This window comes from Leucoraja erinacea, unplaced genomic scaffold (genome assembly GCF_028641065.1).
Source record: "Leucoraja erinacea ecotype New England unplaced genomic scaffold, Leri_hhj_1 Leri_52S, whole genome shotgun sequence".
NCBI lineage: Eukaryota > Metazoa > Chordata > Chondrichthyes > Rajiformes > Rajidae > Leucoraja > Leucoraja erinaceus.
In genome coordinates, this window is record NW_026576432.1 from 156124 (window position 1) to 171283 (window position 15160).

General features: G+C 43.6%; 1 protein-coding gene across 1 annotated transcript in view; it reads left to right on the top strand.

Moving 5' to 3' along the window:
• msh4 (mutS homolog 4) overlaps positions 1–15160 on the top strand; it is a 77240-nt gene that overhangs the window by 60531 nt on the left and 1549 nt on the right. Inside the window, exons 17-20 of the mRNA XM_055630790.1 lie at positions 4308–4426; positions 10709–10837; positions 11282–11453; positions 13408–13496. Of these exons, the coding sequence (XP_055486765.1) occupies positions 4308–4426; positions 10709–10837; positions 11282–11453; positions 13408–13496 (509 nt within the window). The remainder of the gene's footprint in view (positions 1–4307; positions 4427–10708; positions 10838–11281; positions 11454–13407; positions 13497–15160) is intronic.

The following is a 15160-nucleotide window of genomic DNA, read 5'->3' on the forward strand; positions in this document are numbered from 1 at the left end:
TGTTCAGAACGGTTTAAAGAGTTCATGCAGTGGAATGGTGTAAAACACACACTTATTTCCCCATACCATCCAGCCTCCAATGGGGCAGTAGAAAGGTCTGTTAGAGTTGTCAAAGATGCTCTCAAGAAACAGGTTTTGCAGGGCAATTCAAAGCTCAGCACGAAACATAATTTGGCTAGTTTCTTGCTGAAGTACAGAACCACACAACACACAACAGGTCACTCACCTGCAGAACTGTTGATGAAGAGAAGGCTAAGAATATGCCTAAGTCCAGTTCAACCCAAATTGGCCGTGAGAGTTGAGCAAAAACAGTTGTCAAAAACGCCATATGGACTCCCACAAAAAGGAGAGGTACTTCAAGCCAGATGAGCAGGTTCATGTTCTCAGTCCTCCCAACAAATCCAGTTGAGACAAATGGGATGTTGGGAAAATAGTGGAAGTGTGTGGAACAAAAAGATACTTAGTTGAAGTTAGAGATTGGATCAAAAGTGTTCATGTTGATCAAATGATTCCAGCCAAAGATGAATCAAAAACTGAGCATGAAGTCCTAATCCCTGAGTTTTTATCTGAAAGCGAGTTGGAAAAGACAACTGTGATTGAAAAAACAAAGTTCAGGTAGTACAGACAAAGAAACAGATTCCTCTGGTCAAAGTCAGGGTACTAAAACAGAGCCAAAGAAATCTACAGTTGAGTCAACATCTAAACCTGTTACACGTGTTACTGTTAGACGATCAGGCAGGATCCGTAAACCAGTAGTCAGGTTAGGTTTGTAAGTTAAGCAAAACAAAAATGTGTAGATATGTAAAATAAATATATTATATTTATCATTTAAGATTTCATAAATACTGGTTTAAATCAAGTATCACCAAAATTGTAATTGAGTACTTAGATTTAATACTTTAAAAAAGGAGAGCAGTGTAATGTATTCATACATATTCATGTATGTGTTAATGAGTTGGTGTTCAATATAAGCAGGGAATGTTGGGTAATAAATCTCTCTCGTGATGCAGGCAACCTGCGTGTAAGTTGTTATTCATTCTGCTGCCCGGAATATAACAGGCTATGATTGCACCGCAGAAAATTTTTCACCGTAATGTGTCTAGGTTGGACGACTTTAGTTATGGGGAGAGATTGGACAGGCTGGTTTTGTTTACCCTGAAGCAGAGGAGGATGAGGGGTGACCTGAAAGAGATATAAAACAATGAGAGACATAGGTCGGGTAGGTAGTCGGTAGAGGTGTAAAAAACAAGAGAATAAAGGGTTGAGGTGAAGGAATTTGAAAAGGAAACGGGAGGGACTTTTTTTTTCCAGAGAGTAGTTGATATCTGGAACTCGCTGGCAGTGGAGGAGGTGAAAGTTGTGTCACAAGTAGACACGGCAGTGAAGGGGCATTTGGCACACTTACCTTCATTGGAGAGGGCATTGATTCAAGAATGTCACGTTACAACTGTACAAGGTGTTGCGACACGCACCCAGAATATTGTGTGCCGTTTTGGTCGCCATTCTCTACGTATGATGCAGTTAAGCTAGAGAGAGTGCAGGAAAGATTGACAAGAATGTTGCCAGGATTTGAGGGCTGCAGTTACAAGGAGAGGCTGGATAGGCTGGGATTGCTTTCCCTGCAACAAAAGAGTGAGGCTTTAAACAGATTTATAAAATCGTGAGAGGCAAAATGAGTCAAGGTGAGAGAGGAAAGATTCATAAGGGAGCAGAGAGGCAGGTTTTCACACAGAGGGTGGTCAGTATATGAAAAGAGCTGCCAAAGTAAGTAGTAGAGGCAGGTACAATAACATTTAAAATACAATTGAACGGGTTTGTGTTTAGGAAAGGTTTAGAGGGATATGGACCAAATGTGGGTAAATGGGACCAGTTGAGGAAGACACTTTGGTCGGCCTGGAGGAGTTGGGCCAAAGGGCCTGTTTCCAGGCTGCATAACTCCACGATTCTATAACTCAGACGCTACATGCTAGATTCACATACCTGTCCACTCATTGTCACACCATCCCATCTTGATTTACACTTCTAAAACACTTAATCTGAGCGATGTGACTGCAGAAGTATTTAATGAAATGCACAGCAGCGTGGACATCTTTACTGACAAGTTATTTATCATGTGGTTTTGCACGGACTTGTACAATTGAGCACCGCAGTATATGACTGGAGGGGGTTGTCACTCAAATGCAGACTGATGATTAAAAAGATTACAGGATACAAAATTCTTAACATCAAACCTAAATCTTTAATTATAATAATTTATCTTGCTTCCTTCCTCAATACATTGTACAACGTCATTTTGCATGAGTATCGTTAGCAAGTGTTAAAACACATGTTGTGATGACTGTTGTCAGATCTTATTCTGCTTTCTGATTGCCTTTGTTCTGCAGCAGATGGCAATGAAATTTCAGCCAGGTACCTGGAATGTTTCAGGCACAAATCTCAATAGAAAAGAGAAGCTCGATGTCTAGTTGATACCTTTAAAATAATTAAAGGTTTTGATTTGGTAAACTTGCTTATACTCATTGGATTAAGCAGGGACTGAGGGTCATAAATATAACATGGTCACTAATCAATCCACGAGGGTCCACATTCAATTCAATTCAATTCAACTTTAATGTCATCGCACAAATACAAGTATGAGTGCAACGAAATGCAGTTTTGCGTCAGTCCGTAGTAGTTGTACATAAAGAAAAAAAAATAGAAAGAGAGAAGATACAGAATAATCAAGAAATACAGAATAATTAAACAAAGGGGACGGAGGGACCAGAGAAATCTATCGGCGGGACTCCGAGTTCAGCAATGTGATTGTGTTGTTGTAGAAGCTGTTCCTCATCCTACTAGTACGTGACCTGAGGCTCCTGTACCGCCTCCCTGATGGGAGGAGGGCAAACAGTCCATGGTTGGGGTGTGTGGGGTCTTTGATGATCTTCCCAGCCCGTCTCAGACACCGTTTTCGGTGGAGGGCATCCATGGCAGGGAGCGGGGCACCGATGATGTGCTGCGCGGTTTTCACCACCCGTTGTAGTGCCTTCCTGTCCGCAGCAGTGCAGCTGCTGTACCATACCGTGAAGCAGGTGGTCAGGATACTCTCTATGGTACAGCGGTAAAAGTTGGTCAGGATCCGGGGGGACAGGTGGGCTTTCTTGAGCCTCCTCAGGAAGTAAAGCCGCTGCTGTGCCTTTTTGATCAGCTTGGAGGTGTTGAGGGACCAGGACAAATCCTCCGAGATATGTACTCCGAGGAATTTATAGCTGGAGACGCGCTCCACCTCAGTCCCGTTTATATGGATGGGAGTATGTCTGCCTCCTCTGGTCTGCCTGAAGTCAACAATAATCTTCTTCGTCTTTTTGGAGTTGAGGACGAGGTTATTGTTGGCACACCAGGCTGTCAGGTGCTGGATCTCCTCCCTGTAGGCTGACTCATCGTTGTCGCTGATCAGTCCTACTACCGTGGTATCATCAGCAAACTTAATAATGGCGTTGGATCCGTACTTTGGGATGCAGTCGTGGGTGAAGAGGGAGTAGAGGAGAGGGCTGAGCACACAGCCCTGTGGCACTCCGGTGTTCAGTGTTATAGTGGAGGAGGTGAGGTTATTGACCCTAACAGACTGTGGTCTGTTAGTGAGGAAGTCCAGTGTCCAGTTGCAGAGGGAGGTGGAGATGCCAAGTCCACTGAGTTTGGTGATCAAGCTGGCGGGGATGACGGTGTTAAAGGCAGAGCTGAAGTCAATGAACAGCAGCCTGATGTAGGAGTTGTTGTAGTCCAGGTGGGTCAGGGCAGAGTGTAGGGCCGCCGATATGGCGTCCTCTGTAGACCTGTTGGTCCGGTAGGCAAACTGATGGTCACAAATAAATAAACGAACAGCCTCTTCATCAAACGGCAATGGGAATATAGAACTTGCTGCTCTAGGCGGGAGTAATTGAGACAGATAGCATTGTTGCATTTAAAGGGAAGTTGGAAAACATTTTTGGGGGAATCTAGACATCACTGGGATGGTGACATTTTTGAAATTCTCAGGAGTTTTAATCAAGGCCACGCGATCGCGATCTGTGAACTCAACCAATGTACCATTGGAGAGAGAAATAGAGAATATGATTATAAGGTGGGATGAAGATGAGTGGGAAGGGGCTCATTTGCAGCTGGCCTGGATCAGTGGGGAAAAATGGTTTTCTTTCTATGCAACTGACATACAACTGGAAGTTTGTAACAAGCATTTTTAAATTTAAATGGAATAGTGCAGATTATTTATATTCTGAGGTATGTAGAGATTTTGGAGCCATTGATAAAGATTGTTGTCATTCCTCCTCTAGGTTCCTTTGTTCCAGCTGAATACGCCTCATTCCGAATAGCTGATCAGATCTTTACCAGAATAGGTGTAGACGATGACATTGAAACCAACTCATCGACGTTTATGAAGGAGATGAAAGAGGTGCAGTTTTATTTTAGATTGGTGGGTGTATGGAATGAGCTGCCTGGGGATATTGGTGGGTGTATGGAATGAGCTGCCTGGGGATATTGGTGGGTGTATGGAATGAGCTGCCTGGGGAGGAGGTAGTTGCAGCAGGTACAATGACAACATGTAAAAGATATTTGGATGGGTACATGGATGGGAAAGGTTTAGAGGGAGATGGACCAAATGTGGGCAGGTGGGATTTGTCTCGATGGAGCACCTTGGTTGGCAAGGACAAATTAGGCCGAAGGGCTTTTAAAAACTGCATGGATGAACTACAACAATTGTTCATCCCAGTTTGGCAAAAGAATAAATCAGGGAAGGTAGTGCATCTGTGGATAACAAGGGAAATCAGGGATAGTATCAAAACAAAAGATGAAGAGTACAAATTAGCCAGAAAAAGCAGCCTACCAGAGGACTGGGAGAAATTCAGAGTCCAGTAGAGGAGGACAAAAGGCTTAATTAGGAAAGGGAAAATAGATTATGAAAGAAAACTGGCAGCGAACATAAAAACTGACTGCAAAAGTTTTTATAGATATGTGAAGAGGAAAAGATTAGTTAAAACAAATGTAGGTCCCTTGCAGTCAGAAACAGGCGAATTGATCATGGGGAACAAGGACATGGCAGACCAATTGAATAACTACTTTGGTTCTGTTTTCACTAAGGAAGACATAAATAATCTGCTGGAAATAGCAATGGACCGGGGGTTAAATGATATGGAGGAACTGAGTGAAATCCAGGTTAGCCGGGAAGTGGTGTTAGGTAAATTGAATGGATTAAAGGCCGATAAATCCCCAGGGCCAGATAAGTTGCATCCCAGAGTACTTAAGGAAGTAGCCGCAGTAATAGTGGATGCATTAGTGATAATTTTTCAAAACTCTTTAGATTCTGGAGTAGTTCCTGAGGATTGAAGGGTAGCTAATGTAACCCCACTTTTTAAAAAGGGAGGGAGAGAGAAAACGGGGAATTACAGACCAGTTAGTCTAACATCGGTGGTGGGGAAAATTCTGGAGCCAGTTATTAAAGATGGGATAGCAGCACATTTGGAAAGTGGTGAAATCATTGGACAAAGTCAGCATGGATTTATGAAAGGTAAATCATGTCTGACGAATCCTATAGAATTTTTCGAGGATGTAACTAGTAGAGTGGATAAGGGAGAACCAGTGGATGTGTTATATCTGGACTTTCAGAAGGCTTTCAACAAGGTCCCACATAAGAGATTAGTATACAAACTTAAAGCACATGGCATTGGGGGTTCAGTATTGATGTGGATAGAGAACTGGCTGGCAGACAGAAAGCAAAGAGTAGGTGTAAACGGGTCCTTTTCAGAATGGCAGGCAGTGACTAGTGGGGTACCGCAAGGCTCAGTTCTGGGACCCTAGCTATTTACAATATATATTAATGATCTGGATGAGGGAATTGAATGCAACATCTCCAGGTTTGCGGATGACACGAAGCTGGGGGGCAGTGTTAGCTATGAGGAGGATGTTAGGAGGCTGCAAGGTGACTTGGGTAGGTTGGGTGAGTGGGTAAATGCATGGCAGATGCAGTATAATGCGGATAAATGTGAGGTTATCCACTTTGGTGGCAAAAACAGGAAAGTAGACTATTATCTGAATGGTGGCCGATTAGGAAAAGGTGAGATGCAACGAGACCTGGGTGTCATGGTACACCAGTCATTGAAAGTAGGCATGCAGGTGCAGCAGGCAGTGAAGAACGCGAATGGTATGTTAGCAAAAGGATAAGAGCAGGGAGGTTTTACTGCAGTTGTACAGGGTCTTGGTGAGACCGCACCTGGATAATTGCATACAGTTTTGGTCTCCTAATCTGTGGAAAGACCTACTTGCCATAGAGGGAGTACAGAGAAGGTTCACCAGACTGATTCCTGTGATGGCAGGACTTTCATATGAAGAAAGACTGGATAGACTCGGCTTGTACTCACTAGAATTTAGAAGATTGAGGGGGGATTTTATAGAAACTTACAAAATTCTTAAGGGGTTGGACAGGCTAGATGCAGGAAGATTATTCCCGATGTTGGGGAAGTCCAGAAATAGGGGTCACAGTTTAAGGATAAGAGGGAAGTCTTTTAGGACCGAGATGAGAAAATCATTTTTTACAGAGAGTGGTGAATCTGTGGAATTCTCTGCCACAGAAGGTAGTTGAGGCCAGTTAATTGGCTTTAAGAGGGAGTTAGATGTGGCCCTTGTGGCTAAAGGGATCAGGGGGTATGGAGAGAAGGCAGGGATGGGATACTGAGTTGGATGATCAGCCACGATCATATTGAATGGCGGTGCAGGCTCGAAGGGCCGAATGGCCTACTCCTGCACCTATTTTCTAGGTTTCTATGTTCTATGTTTCTTTGCTGTATGAATCCATGCCTAATAGAATACCAAATTGTTTTCATTTATTGTCGAAAGTGTTCGGATCCTCTGGAAATGTTAAGACATTTTACCTTATGGCTCCATACGTTATGACACTGTTCAATTCATCTCTACCTCATTGGGGACATTGGACTTTGTAGGGAAAGCTTTGTCATCTACAATAGGGGGAAATCATTGCCAGGGCCTTCCTCAACTACCTGCTATTTGCATTCAATGGCTGATCCCTGTGATTTTCTTTCATGTTAGAGGCACTTTGGATGTGAGTTTAAATTGCATAACAACTCCAGGAGAAATGTATTGAGCACTGCAGACCACTATTCATGTTCTTTTTCAACCACACTCCACCATGGGAGGTAGTGTATTCCACTCTCTTCAAGTTGAAATTTGTCACCATGTTATATTTGCTCCTTAATGCAAGAAACCCATGATCTCCTTGTGGCCAAGGGGATCAGAGGGTATGGAGAGAAGGCAGGTACGGGATACTGAGTTGGATGATCAGCCATGATCATATTGAATGGCGGTGCAGGCTCGAAGGGCCGAATGGCCTACTCCTGCACCTAATTTCTATGTTTCTATTCCACCCAGCTTGTCGACAACAGATCAATATCAGTGAAGACCAGTGCCAAACAAGCCTGAGTTATTGTCCCAACGCTTTACACCATCTTTCTAGCTAGAGTGCTACATTTCACTTCCAGTAACCTCCCCACAGGAGCGAATCTAGGAATCAGAACTAACAGGAACACATTATACCTGCAGTAACTACACTCCACAAGCAAAACCTCTACACTACACTACACTCCAACCTGTAATTGGCTCAGTCATGGAAGCATAGAAGATATGCCAAAATATTTCCACATCTGTAAGATAACAGAACTACCTGCCTGGTCCTGTTGCACAAAGTACAATCTGTGGTAGATGCGTGAGGTTGAATTGTTGGGTATGTGGGAGAATAAAATATAGGAATACTGTAAATGTGGCTGGTGGCATACATAGTCCCAGTTGGCTGAGCAGTCAATTTTCATGCTGTATGCCTTTCATTCTAAAATGTATCCTTCAACCAACATCAATAAAGGCAAACGACTGTTTCGCCCAACACTTATGCTCGGATCACCCGGTTGCCAACTATTTCAACTCCCCATTCTAAAACTTACCTCTCCGTCCGGGTCACCTCCATTGCCAGAGTGGGGCCACACGCAAATTGGAGGAACAACAGCTTACAAACCAGCGGGTATGAACATTGAATTCTCTGATTTTATGTAACTTCATTTCATACTCCTCTCCTGTGTAAAGTACTGTTAACACTGAGTCATAGAACTTCATCATTCAATTCAATTCAACTTTAATGTCATCGCACAAATACAAGTATCAGTACAACGAAATGCAGTTTTGCGTCAGTCCGTAGTAGTTGTACATAAAGAGAAAAAACAAGAAAAAAAAATAGAAAGAGAGAAGATACAGAATAATCAGGAAATACAGAATGATTAAACACAGGGGGACGGAGGGACCAGAGAAGTCTATCGTCGGGACTCCGAGTTCAGCAGTGTGATTGTGTTGTTATAGAAGCTTTTCCTCATCCTGCTGGTACGTGACCTGAGGCTCCTGTACCGCCTCCCTGATGGGAGGAGGGCAAACAGTCCATGGTTGGGGTGTGAGGGGTCTTTGATGATCTTCCCAGCCCGTCTCAGACACCGTTTTCGGTGGAGGGCATCCATGGCAGGGAGCGGGGCACCGATGATGTGCTGCGCGGTTTTCACCACCCGTTGTAGTGCTTTCCTGTCCGCAGCAGTGCAGCTGCTGTACCATACCGTGAAGCAGGTGGTCAGGATACTCTCTATGGTACAGCGGTAAAAGTTGGTCAGGATCTGGGGGGACAGGTGGGCTTTCTTGAGCCTCCTAAGGAAGTAAAGGCGCTGCTGTGCCTTTTTGATCAGCTTGGAGGTGTTGAGGGACCAGGACAAGTCCTCCGAGATATGCACTCCGAGGAATTTATAGCTGGAGACGCGCTCCACCTCAGTCCCGTTGAAATGGATGGCGGTATGACTGCCTCCTCTGGTCTGCCTGAAGTCGACAATAATCTCCTTCGTCTTTTTGGAGTTGAGGATGAGGTTATTGTTGGCACACCAGGTGGTCAGGTGCTGGATCTCATCCCTGTAGGCTGACTCATCGTTGTCGCTGATCAGTACTTTAATAAGAATACATACAAAGACCATAACATCAGATACTGTAGGCTCCAAGTCGTAGCTTAAAACTGAAAGTACGTTGCTTACATTCCACAGGATGGCACAGTGGAAACACGACATGCATTACTGATCGGGTCCGCAATAGCAAAACCAGACATGGATCAAATCAGCAAAAGTGATTGATCTACATCCTCCTTCTTAGCCTTTGCCCATGGGTTAAATACAAAGCATGCAAAGACATAATATATAAGGATATAAAGTTAACTATCAGCTACAGCGAAGCGGTGGAGGGTGCAATATGGGTAATGTCAGATGTAGTTAGAGTCTAATGTTTGCCTGTAGCCAAAGTCTTTGTATCTTATCCCAGGCTGCACGTGTTTGGTACAGCCCCTCAGCAGTACTCTTTACAGGTGATGCCGCCACTGGTACAACCTTCACAAGGAGTTTCTTAGCAGGCGACGCCTCAACCAGCACAGGTTTCACGGGGGACTTTTCCACGGGCCTGATGGGAGATTTTACCATCAACACCAACCCCACTGGCGGTTCTTTCTCAGGTGTAGAGACAAAGTCCTGATCCCAGGACCGCTCACGGTCTGCTCTCACATGCCCACTGGAGGTGTGGGTTTGCATCCCACTTCCGACACCATGTGTAAAGTACTGTTAACACTGAGTCGGGGAACTTCATAATAAGTACTTTAATAAGAATACATACAGAGACCATAGCAACAGATACTGTAGGCTCCACGTTGTAGCTTAAAACTGAAAGTACGTTGCTTACATTCCACAGGATGGCACGGTGGAAACCCGACATGGATTACGGATCGGGTCCGCAATAGCAAAACCAGACATGGATCAACTCAGCAATAGTGATTGATCTACACCTCCCCTCTCCCCTCTTGCTCCCCCCCTTCCTCCTCCTGGTTGTTTTGCCTGTTCCACAGCTCTCCACATTGTTTCTGGAGATCACACCTTCCCTAGCCAACAATGGACCAACTAGGCAATAGTCCTGGTCTTTTCCCGTCTCTAGCTCTTCACCTCCCCCACCCACCTAGCACCAGTCTGAAGTAAAAACAAATCAGTCAGTCAGTCAGTCACTATCACACCATGTGGGACGTGCTGTTTGTAATTGGCTGCCACATTTTCATATTTATAAGAGAGCGTGGATTTCAGAAATGTTACATTGACGACTGATTTCAGTTATCAGTATAGGCTGTAAATGATGTGGATACTTTTTGTTTTTTTATTTTAGCCAAACAGAGCTTTTGCCGAGCTTTGAAATAATCTCATTATCTCCACCAAATTGAAGCCCACTCAATGCATTTGATTCCTTTGGAGCAGAACACCACAGGTGTGGTATCTGAGGAAATGGTAGTTAGTAGAGATTCCCGCTGAATGTGAATTAATCCAGAAAAAAGGGAATTGTAATAAGCACGAGGGAGAAAGGAACAGGTGGTTCTGATGATAAGGAGAGATGAAGAGCGATGGAAGGTTTGATAGAAGCATGAGCTGCGTTAACTGTGAACTACTTTGAAGCAAGAGTGGTCGTAGCCCAGTGATTGACTGAGGCTTGCTGTCAGACGTGGATCTGCATATTTATTTTACACAATTTAGGATTCTGTCAGGCAGCAAGTAAGATTGGATTGTCTTTGCATTTGATGATTAATTAAAGAATCTTTGTTTATCTCCATCTCTCCCTGCAGATTACATACATAATGCACAATGTTACTGATAAATCTTTGATTATCATCGATGAATTGGGTAGAGGGACAAGTACAGAGGAAGGAATTGGTGTTTGCCATGCAATTTGTGAATTCCTGCTCAGTTTCAAGGTGAAGTATTTCATCATTTTAATGTCTTAAACTAATAAACTAGGATTTTGGGATGAAAGAAATATTAATATTTTACACTGATGGTGATTAGATTTCTGATTCAAAATGGTTATATACAGTAAGAGTGAGGGTGCGGAGGTATGGAATATCTGATGGGCGCTCTGGCACAGCTTCCACATCTATGCCTTAAATCGCTTCCTCAAATCTGCTCTTCTTCAAATCAGTTGAATCGATAGTAAAGAAGGCTAACACAATGCTAGCATTTTATTCAGTCTGAAGAGGGTCTCGACCCGAAATGTCGCCAATTTCCTTCGCTCCATAGATGCTACCTCCCGCTGAGTTTCTCCAGCATTTTTGTCCATCTCTTTACTAGTCTCTTTGTTTGGAAAGATTTGTCTTGTGTTTGGTCATTTTCAACCAGCTGTTTGCTTTGTTTCCATTCAGGCATTCACGCTTTTTGCCACTCACTTCCTGGAGATCTGTCAGCTGGATGCTTTGTATCCCAACGTAGAAAACAACCATTTTGAGGTTCAGCACAACCGAAGCACTGGGAGCTACAATAAAATCATTTACACGTACGTTCTCTCTAAAGGTTGCACCCAGGAGAAGAACTATGGTAAGTTATGTTTTGGATAGCAAGTATTAGGGACAGGAGAAAACCATTCATCCCTTCACACTAACTGTGCCAGGACAAAGGCAACTTATAATTTTTGCAATGTGACAATCGTTGACATGCACATCAAGCCCATCTTGCCCATTTAATACCCCTTCCCATCAAAAATATGGCAAAAATGCAAACCAAATAAAGGTTGTACAGAGTCATAGAGCGATAGTGTGGAAACAGGCCCTTCGGCCCAACTTGTCCAACATGTCCCAGCTGCACTAGTCCTACTGCCTGCATTTGACCCATAACCCCCCCCCAAACCTGTCCTATCCATGTACCTGTCTATTTCTTAAATGTTGGGATAGTCCCTGCCTCAGATACCTCCTCTGGCAGCTTGTTCCATACACCCACCACCCTCTCTGTGAAAAAGTTACCTCTCAGATTCCTATTAAATCTTTTCCCCCTCACCTTAAACCTATGTCCTCTAGTGCTCAATTATCCTACTCTGGGCAATACTCTGTGTATTTACCCGATCTATTCCTCTCATATACAGTTATACACTTCTATGAGTTCACCCCTCATCCTCCTGCGCTCCAAGGAATAGAGTTCCAGCCTACACAACCCTCTCACTATAGCTCACATCCTCTAGTCCTGGCAACATCCTCGTACATCTTCTCTGTACCCTCTCCAGCTTTCCAGAGATTTGATGTAAATGTAGAAGAAATATGAACTGAGGGATTAGAATGGGGTAAAGGTAGAAGCTTTTCCATTGATGGTTAATTTGTTGAAAGATAAGAATGTGTGGTTTAATTAGAGAGAGTAATATTTTTAAAAATATATATTCATTTTTCGGGATCTAAGTGTGACTTGTAAACCCAGGATTTATTGGTATAGGTTTATTATTGTTATGTATACTGAGATACAGTGTGAACCCCTATTTGGACCATTTATGGATCATTCCTAATTGCCCTTGTTGGTGCTGGTGCTGGTGCAGGTGCTGCAGTCCTTGATGAAGGTGTTCGCTCAGTTGGGAAGTTCCAGGATTTAGACGCAGTAATGACATGTGGATTGAATGATCTATTCCTCGTACATGTTGCAAAACATACTTGGCTAATGAATTATGATTATAATTATGATGTGTAATGTAGAGAGAAACCAGTAGGTGAGAATGTTCCCCTACTCTTATTGCCCTTGACCTTCTCGGTAGTTGAAATTGGAGGTTTGGTGGGAGTAACTGCAGTGCATTTTATAGTTGGTACTCTGCAGCCACTGTGTGCTGTCGTGGAAGGAACAAAGATATGTGGTGTTGAGGAGGTGGCAATCAAATGGGCTGTATTGGCCTGGATGCTTTTGAACTTGCAGAGAGTTGTCAGAGCTATACTCATGCAGGCAAATGAAGAGCATTTCTTCAGTGGTTCAGTAATACTTTACATGTGGCTAGATCAAGTGAAACTCAGTAAAATATTAATATACATAAGTGTAATCATAACTAAGTACAAGAGTGTTAAAGATTGTAGTGTAAGAATAACATCCAGGCAAGATTCACCATGTTTCTGCAGCCATTTTGTATCCTTCAGATTTCAAAGCTCTTAAACATATAGACGTCATCTTGACCTTCGTTCTATCTAAATATCACACTCCTTATGCCTTATGGATGTTTGGAGAATTTTTGGCATGTCAGGAGACAGCAGTGGTGTACAGAGAGATCTTGGAGTCCAAGTTTGTAGCTCCCTGAAAGCGACAACACGTAGACAGTCTGGTTATGGCATGCTTGCCTTCATCGGTTGGGGCGTTGAGTATAAGGGTCAGCTATTGATGGCATTATCGTAGTTCTATTAATTCATTGTCCCATGGGCCTTATGTGACATAAGGTGGTGGAGTCCACATAAGGCCCATTGGTGGAGTGTGTTTGGCTGCTGTGTGAAACCTCAGTGACATCATGTCTTTTTGATATCTTTTACACAAGGTTTAAAAGCTGCTGAGGTTTCCTCACTTCCCCCATCAATAGTCCTTGATGCTAAGGATATTGCATCCCACATCACCAAACAAATATGGGTAAGTACCTAAAACCCAGCTTACAGACCAGCGTTTGTTACTTGGTGGAGGGTGTTGCAGCAGCAAAACGACACGTAGCAATCCCTGCAATACCATCAGTCTTGTCAAAGAAGGTTTTAGGGTTACCCAGACTGGTTGTAAGGGTTACTGGTTGTTTGTGTACCTGAAAGTTTAAAGTCCATTTCTTCATTGCCAACCACCCTCTCTCTACCCTCGCCCTTGTTTGCAGGGCAGGATCATCTCGCAGTGCCTGCCCCAAAACTCCTACCTGATATCTCATCATCATACAGCCTTCCCAACCCAAGCGTAAGTGAACAGGCTCTTTGTTATTTGACCAGATATCACGACTAGCAGGTGGAGAGTAGATTCTCACAACTCTAAAGTTTGTTCAACCAACTCAAATAAAGTGTTCACATTGTTTCTTGGTAGGCGTGACAATAATAGACCAATACCTTTTCTCCTGGCTGCTCTTCCAAGAAGTAAAACCAAGAGGTTGCAGGCTTTTGTGAGCATACACATTTCCAACACTAGAGCATGCAATCTTTTTTCATATTGTTGATTGAGGGACATGCTTTATGGAGGATTCATAAACATCATACAGCAGCATGGTGGTGGAGTGTGTTTGGCTGTTGCCTCTCATCTCATAGAGATATACAGAATGGAAATAGGCCCAACGGCACAACTCGTCCATGCTGATTTAAGCTTGTGCCATTTTGTCCACATCCTGCTAAACCTTTCCTATCCGGTGACCCATTCCAGTTTTGACCTCCATAGCCGTCAGTGTCAAGTCTACACATTGTCTTTCATGACTTTCCTCCCACATCTCAAAGTCAAGGTTAATTGGCCACTATAAATTGTCCCTGGTGTGGGTCAATGGAAACCATAGGAGAAGGTGTTTTTGGGCACATGGGAATAAATAACAGGGAAACCGTGGTGAAATCGTACTGAAGAGATTTGTCTGAGAGCCGGCTTGATAGACTTGATTGTCCAAATGGCCTCCTATGATTGGGGAAGTCCAGGACAAGGGGTCACAGCTTAAGGATAAGGGGGAAATCCTTTAAAACCGAGATGAGAAGAACTTTTTTCACACAGAGTGGTGAATCTCTGGAACTCTCTGCCACAGAGGGTAGTCGAGGCCAGTTCATTGGCTATATTTAAGAGGGAGTTAGATGTGGCCCTTGTGGCTAAGGGGATCAGAGGGTATGGAGAGAAGGCAGGTACGGGATACTGAGTTGGATGATCAGCCATGATCATATTAAATGGCGGTGCAGACTCGAAGGGCCTAATGGCCTAATCCTGCACCTAATTTCTATGTTTCTATGATATACAGAAATATGAGAAAGATGGATACAAGCTGTTCCTCAAACAGTGGCCTGGGATACTTTTATAGCCACCTGAGGGGGGCAGGCAAGGTCTTGTTAAACCCTTCATGGAATGTGTGTTGGATTCCCTCAGGAATGTGAACTTGGATCATTAATGTCTCCAATCATCTTCTGACTCTTGGAACTACCCACTGAGCATAGCTGACACAAAAGCCTGATTTGTCTTTCAAAAGACTGGCGGCACGATGGTGCAGCACCAGAGTAAGTCACGATGACTTACAGCACCAGAGACCTAGGACGATCCTGACTACAGGTGCTGTCTGTACGGAGTTTGTACGTTCT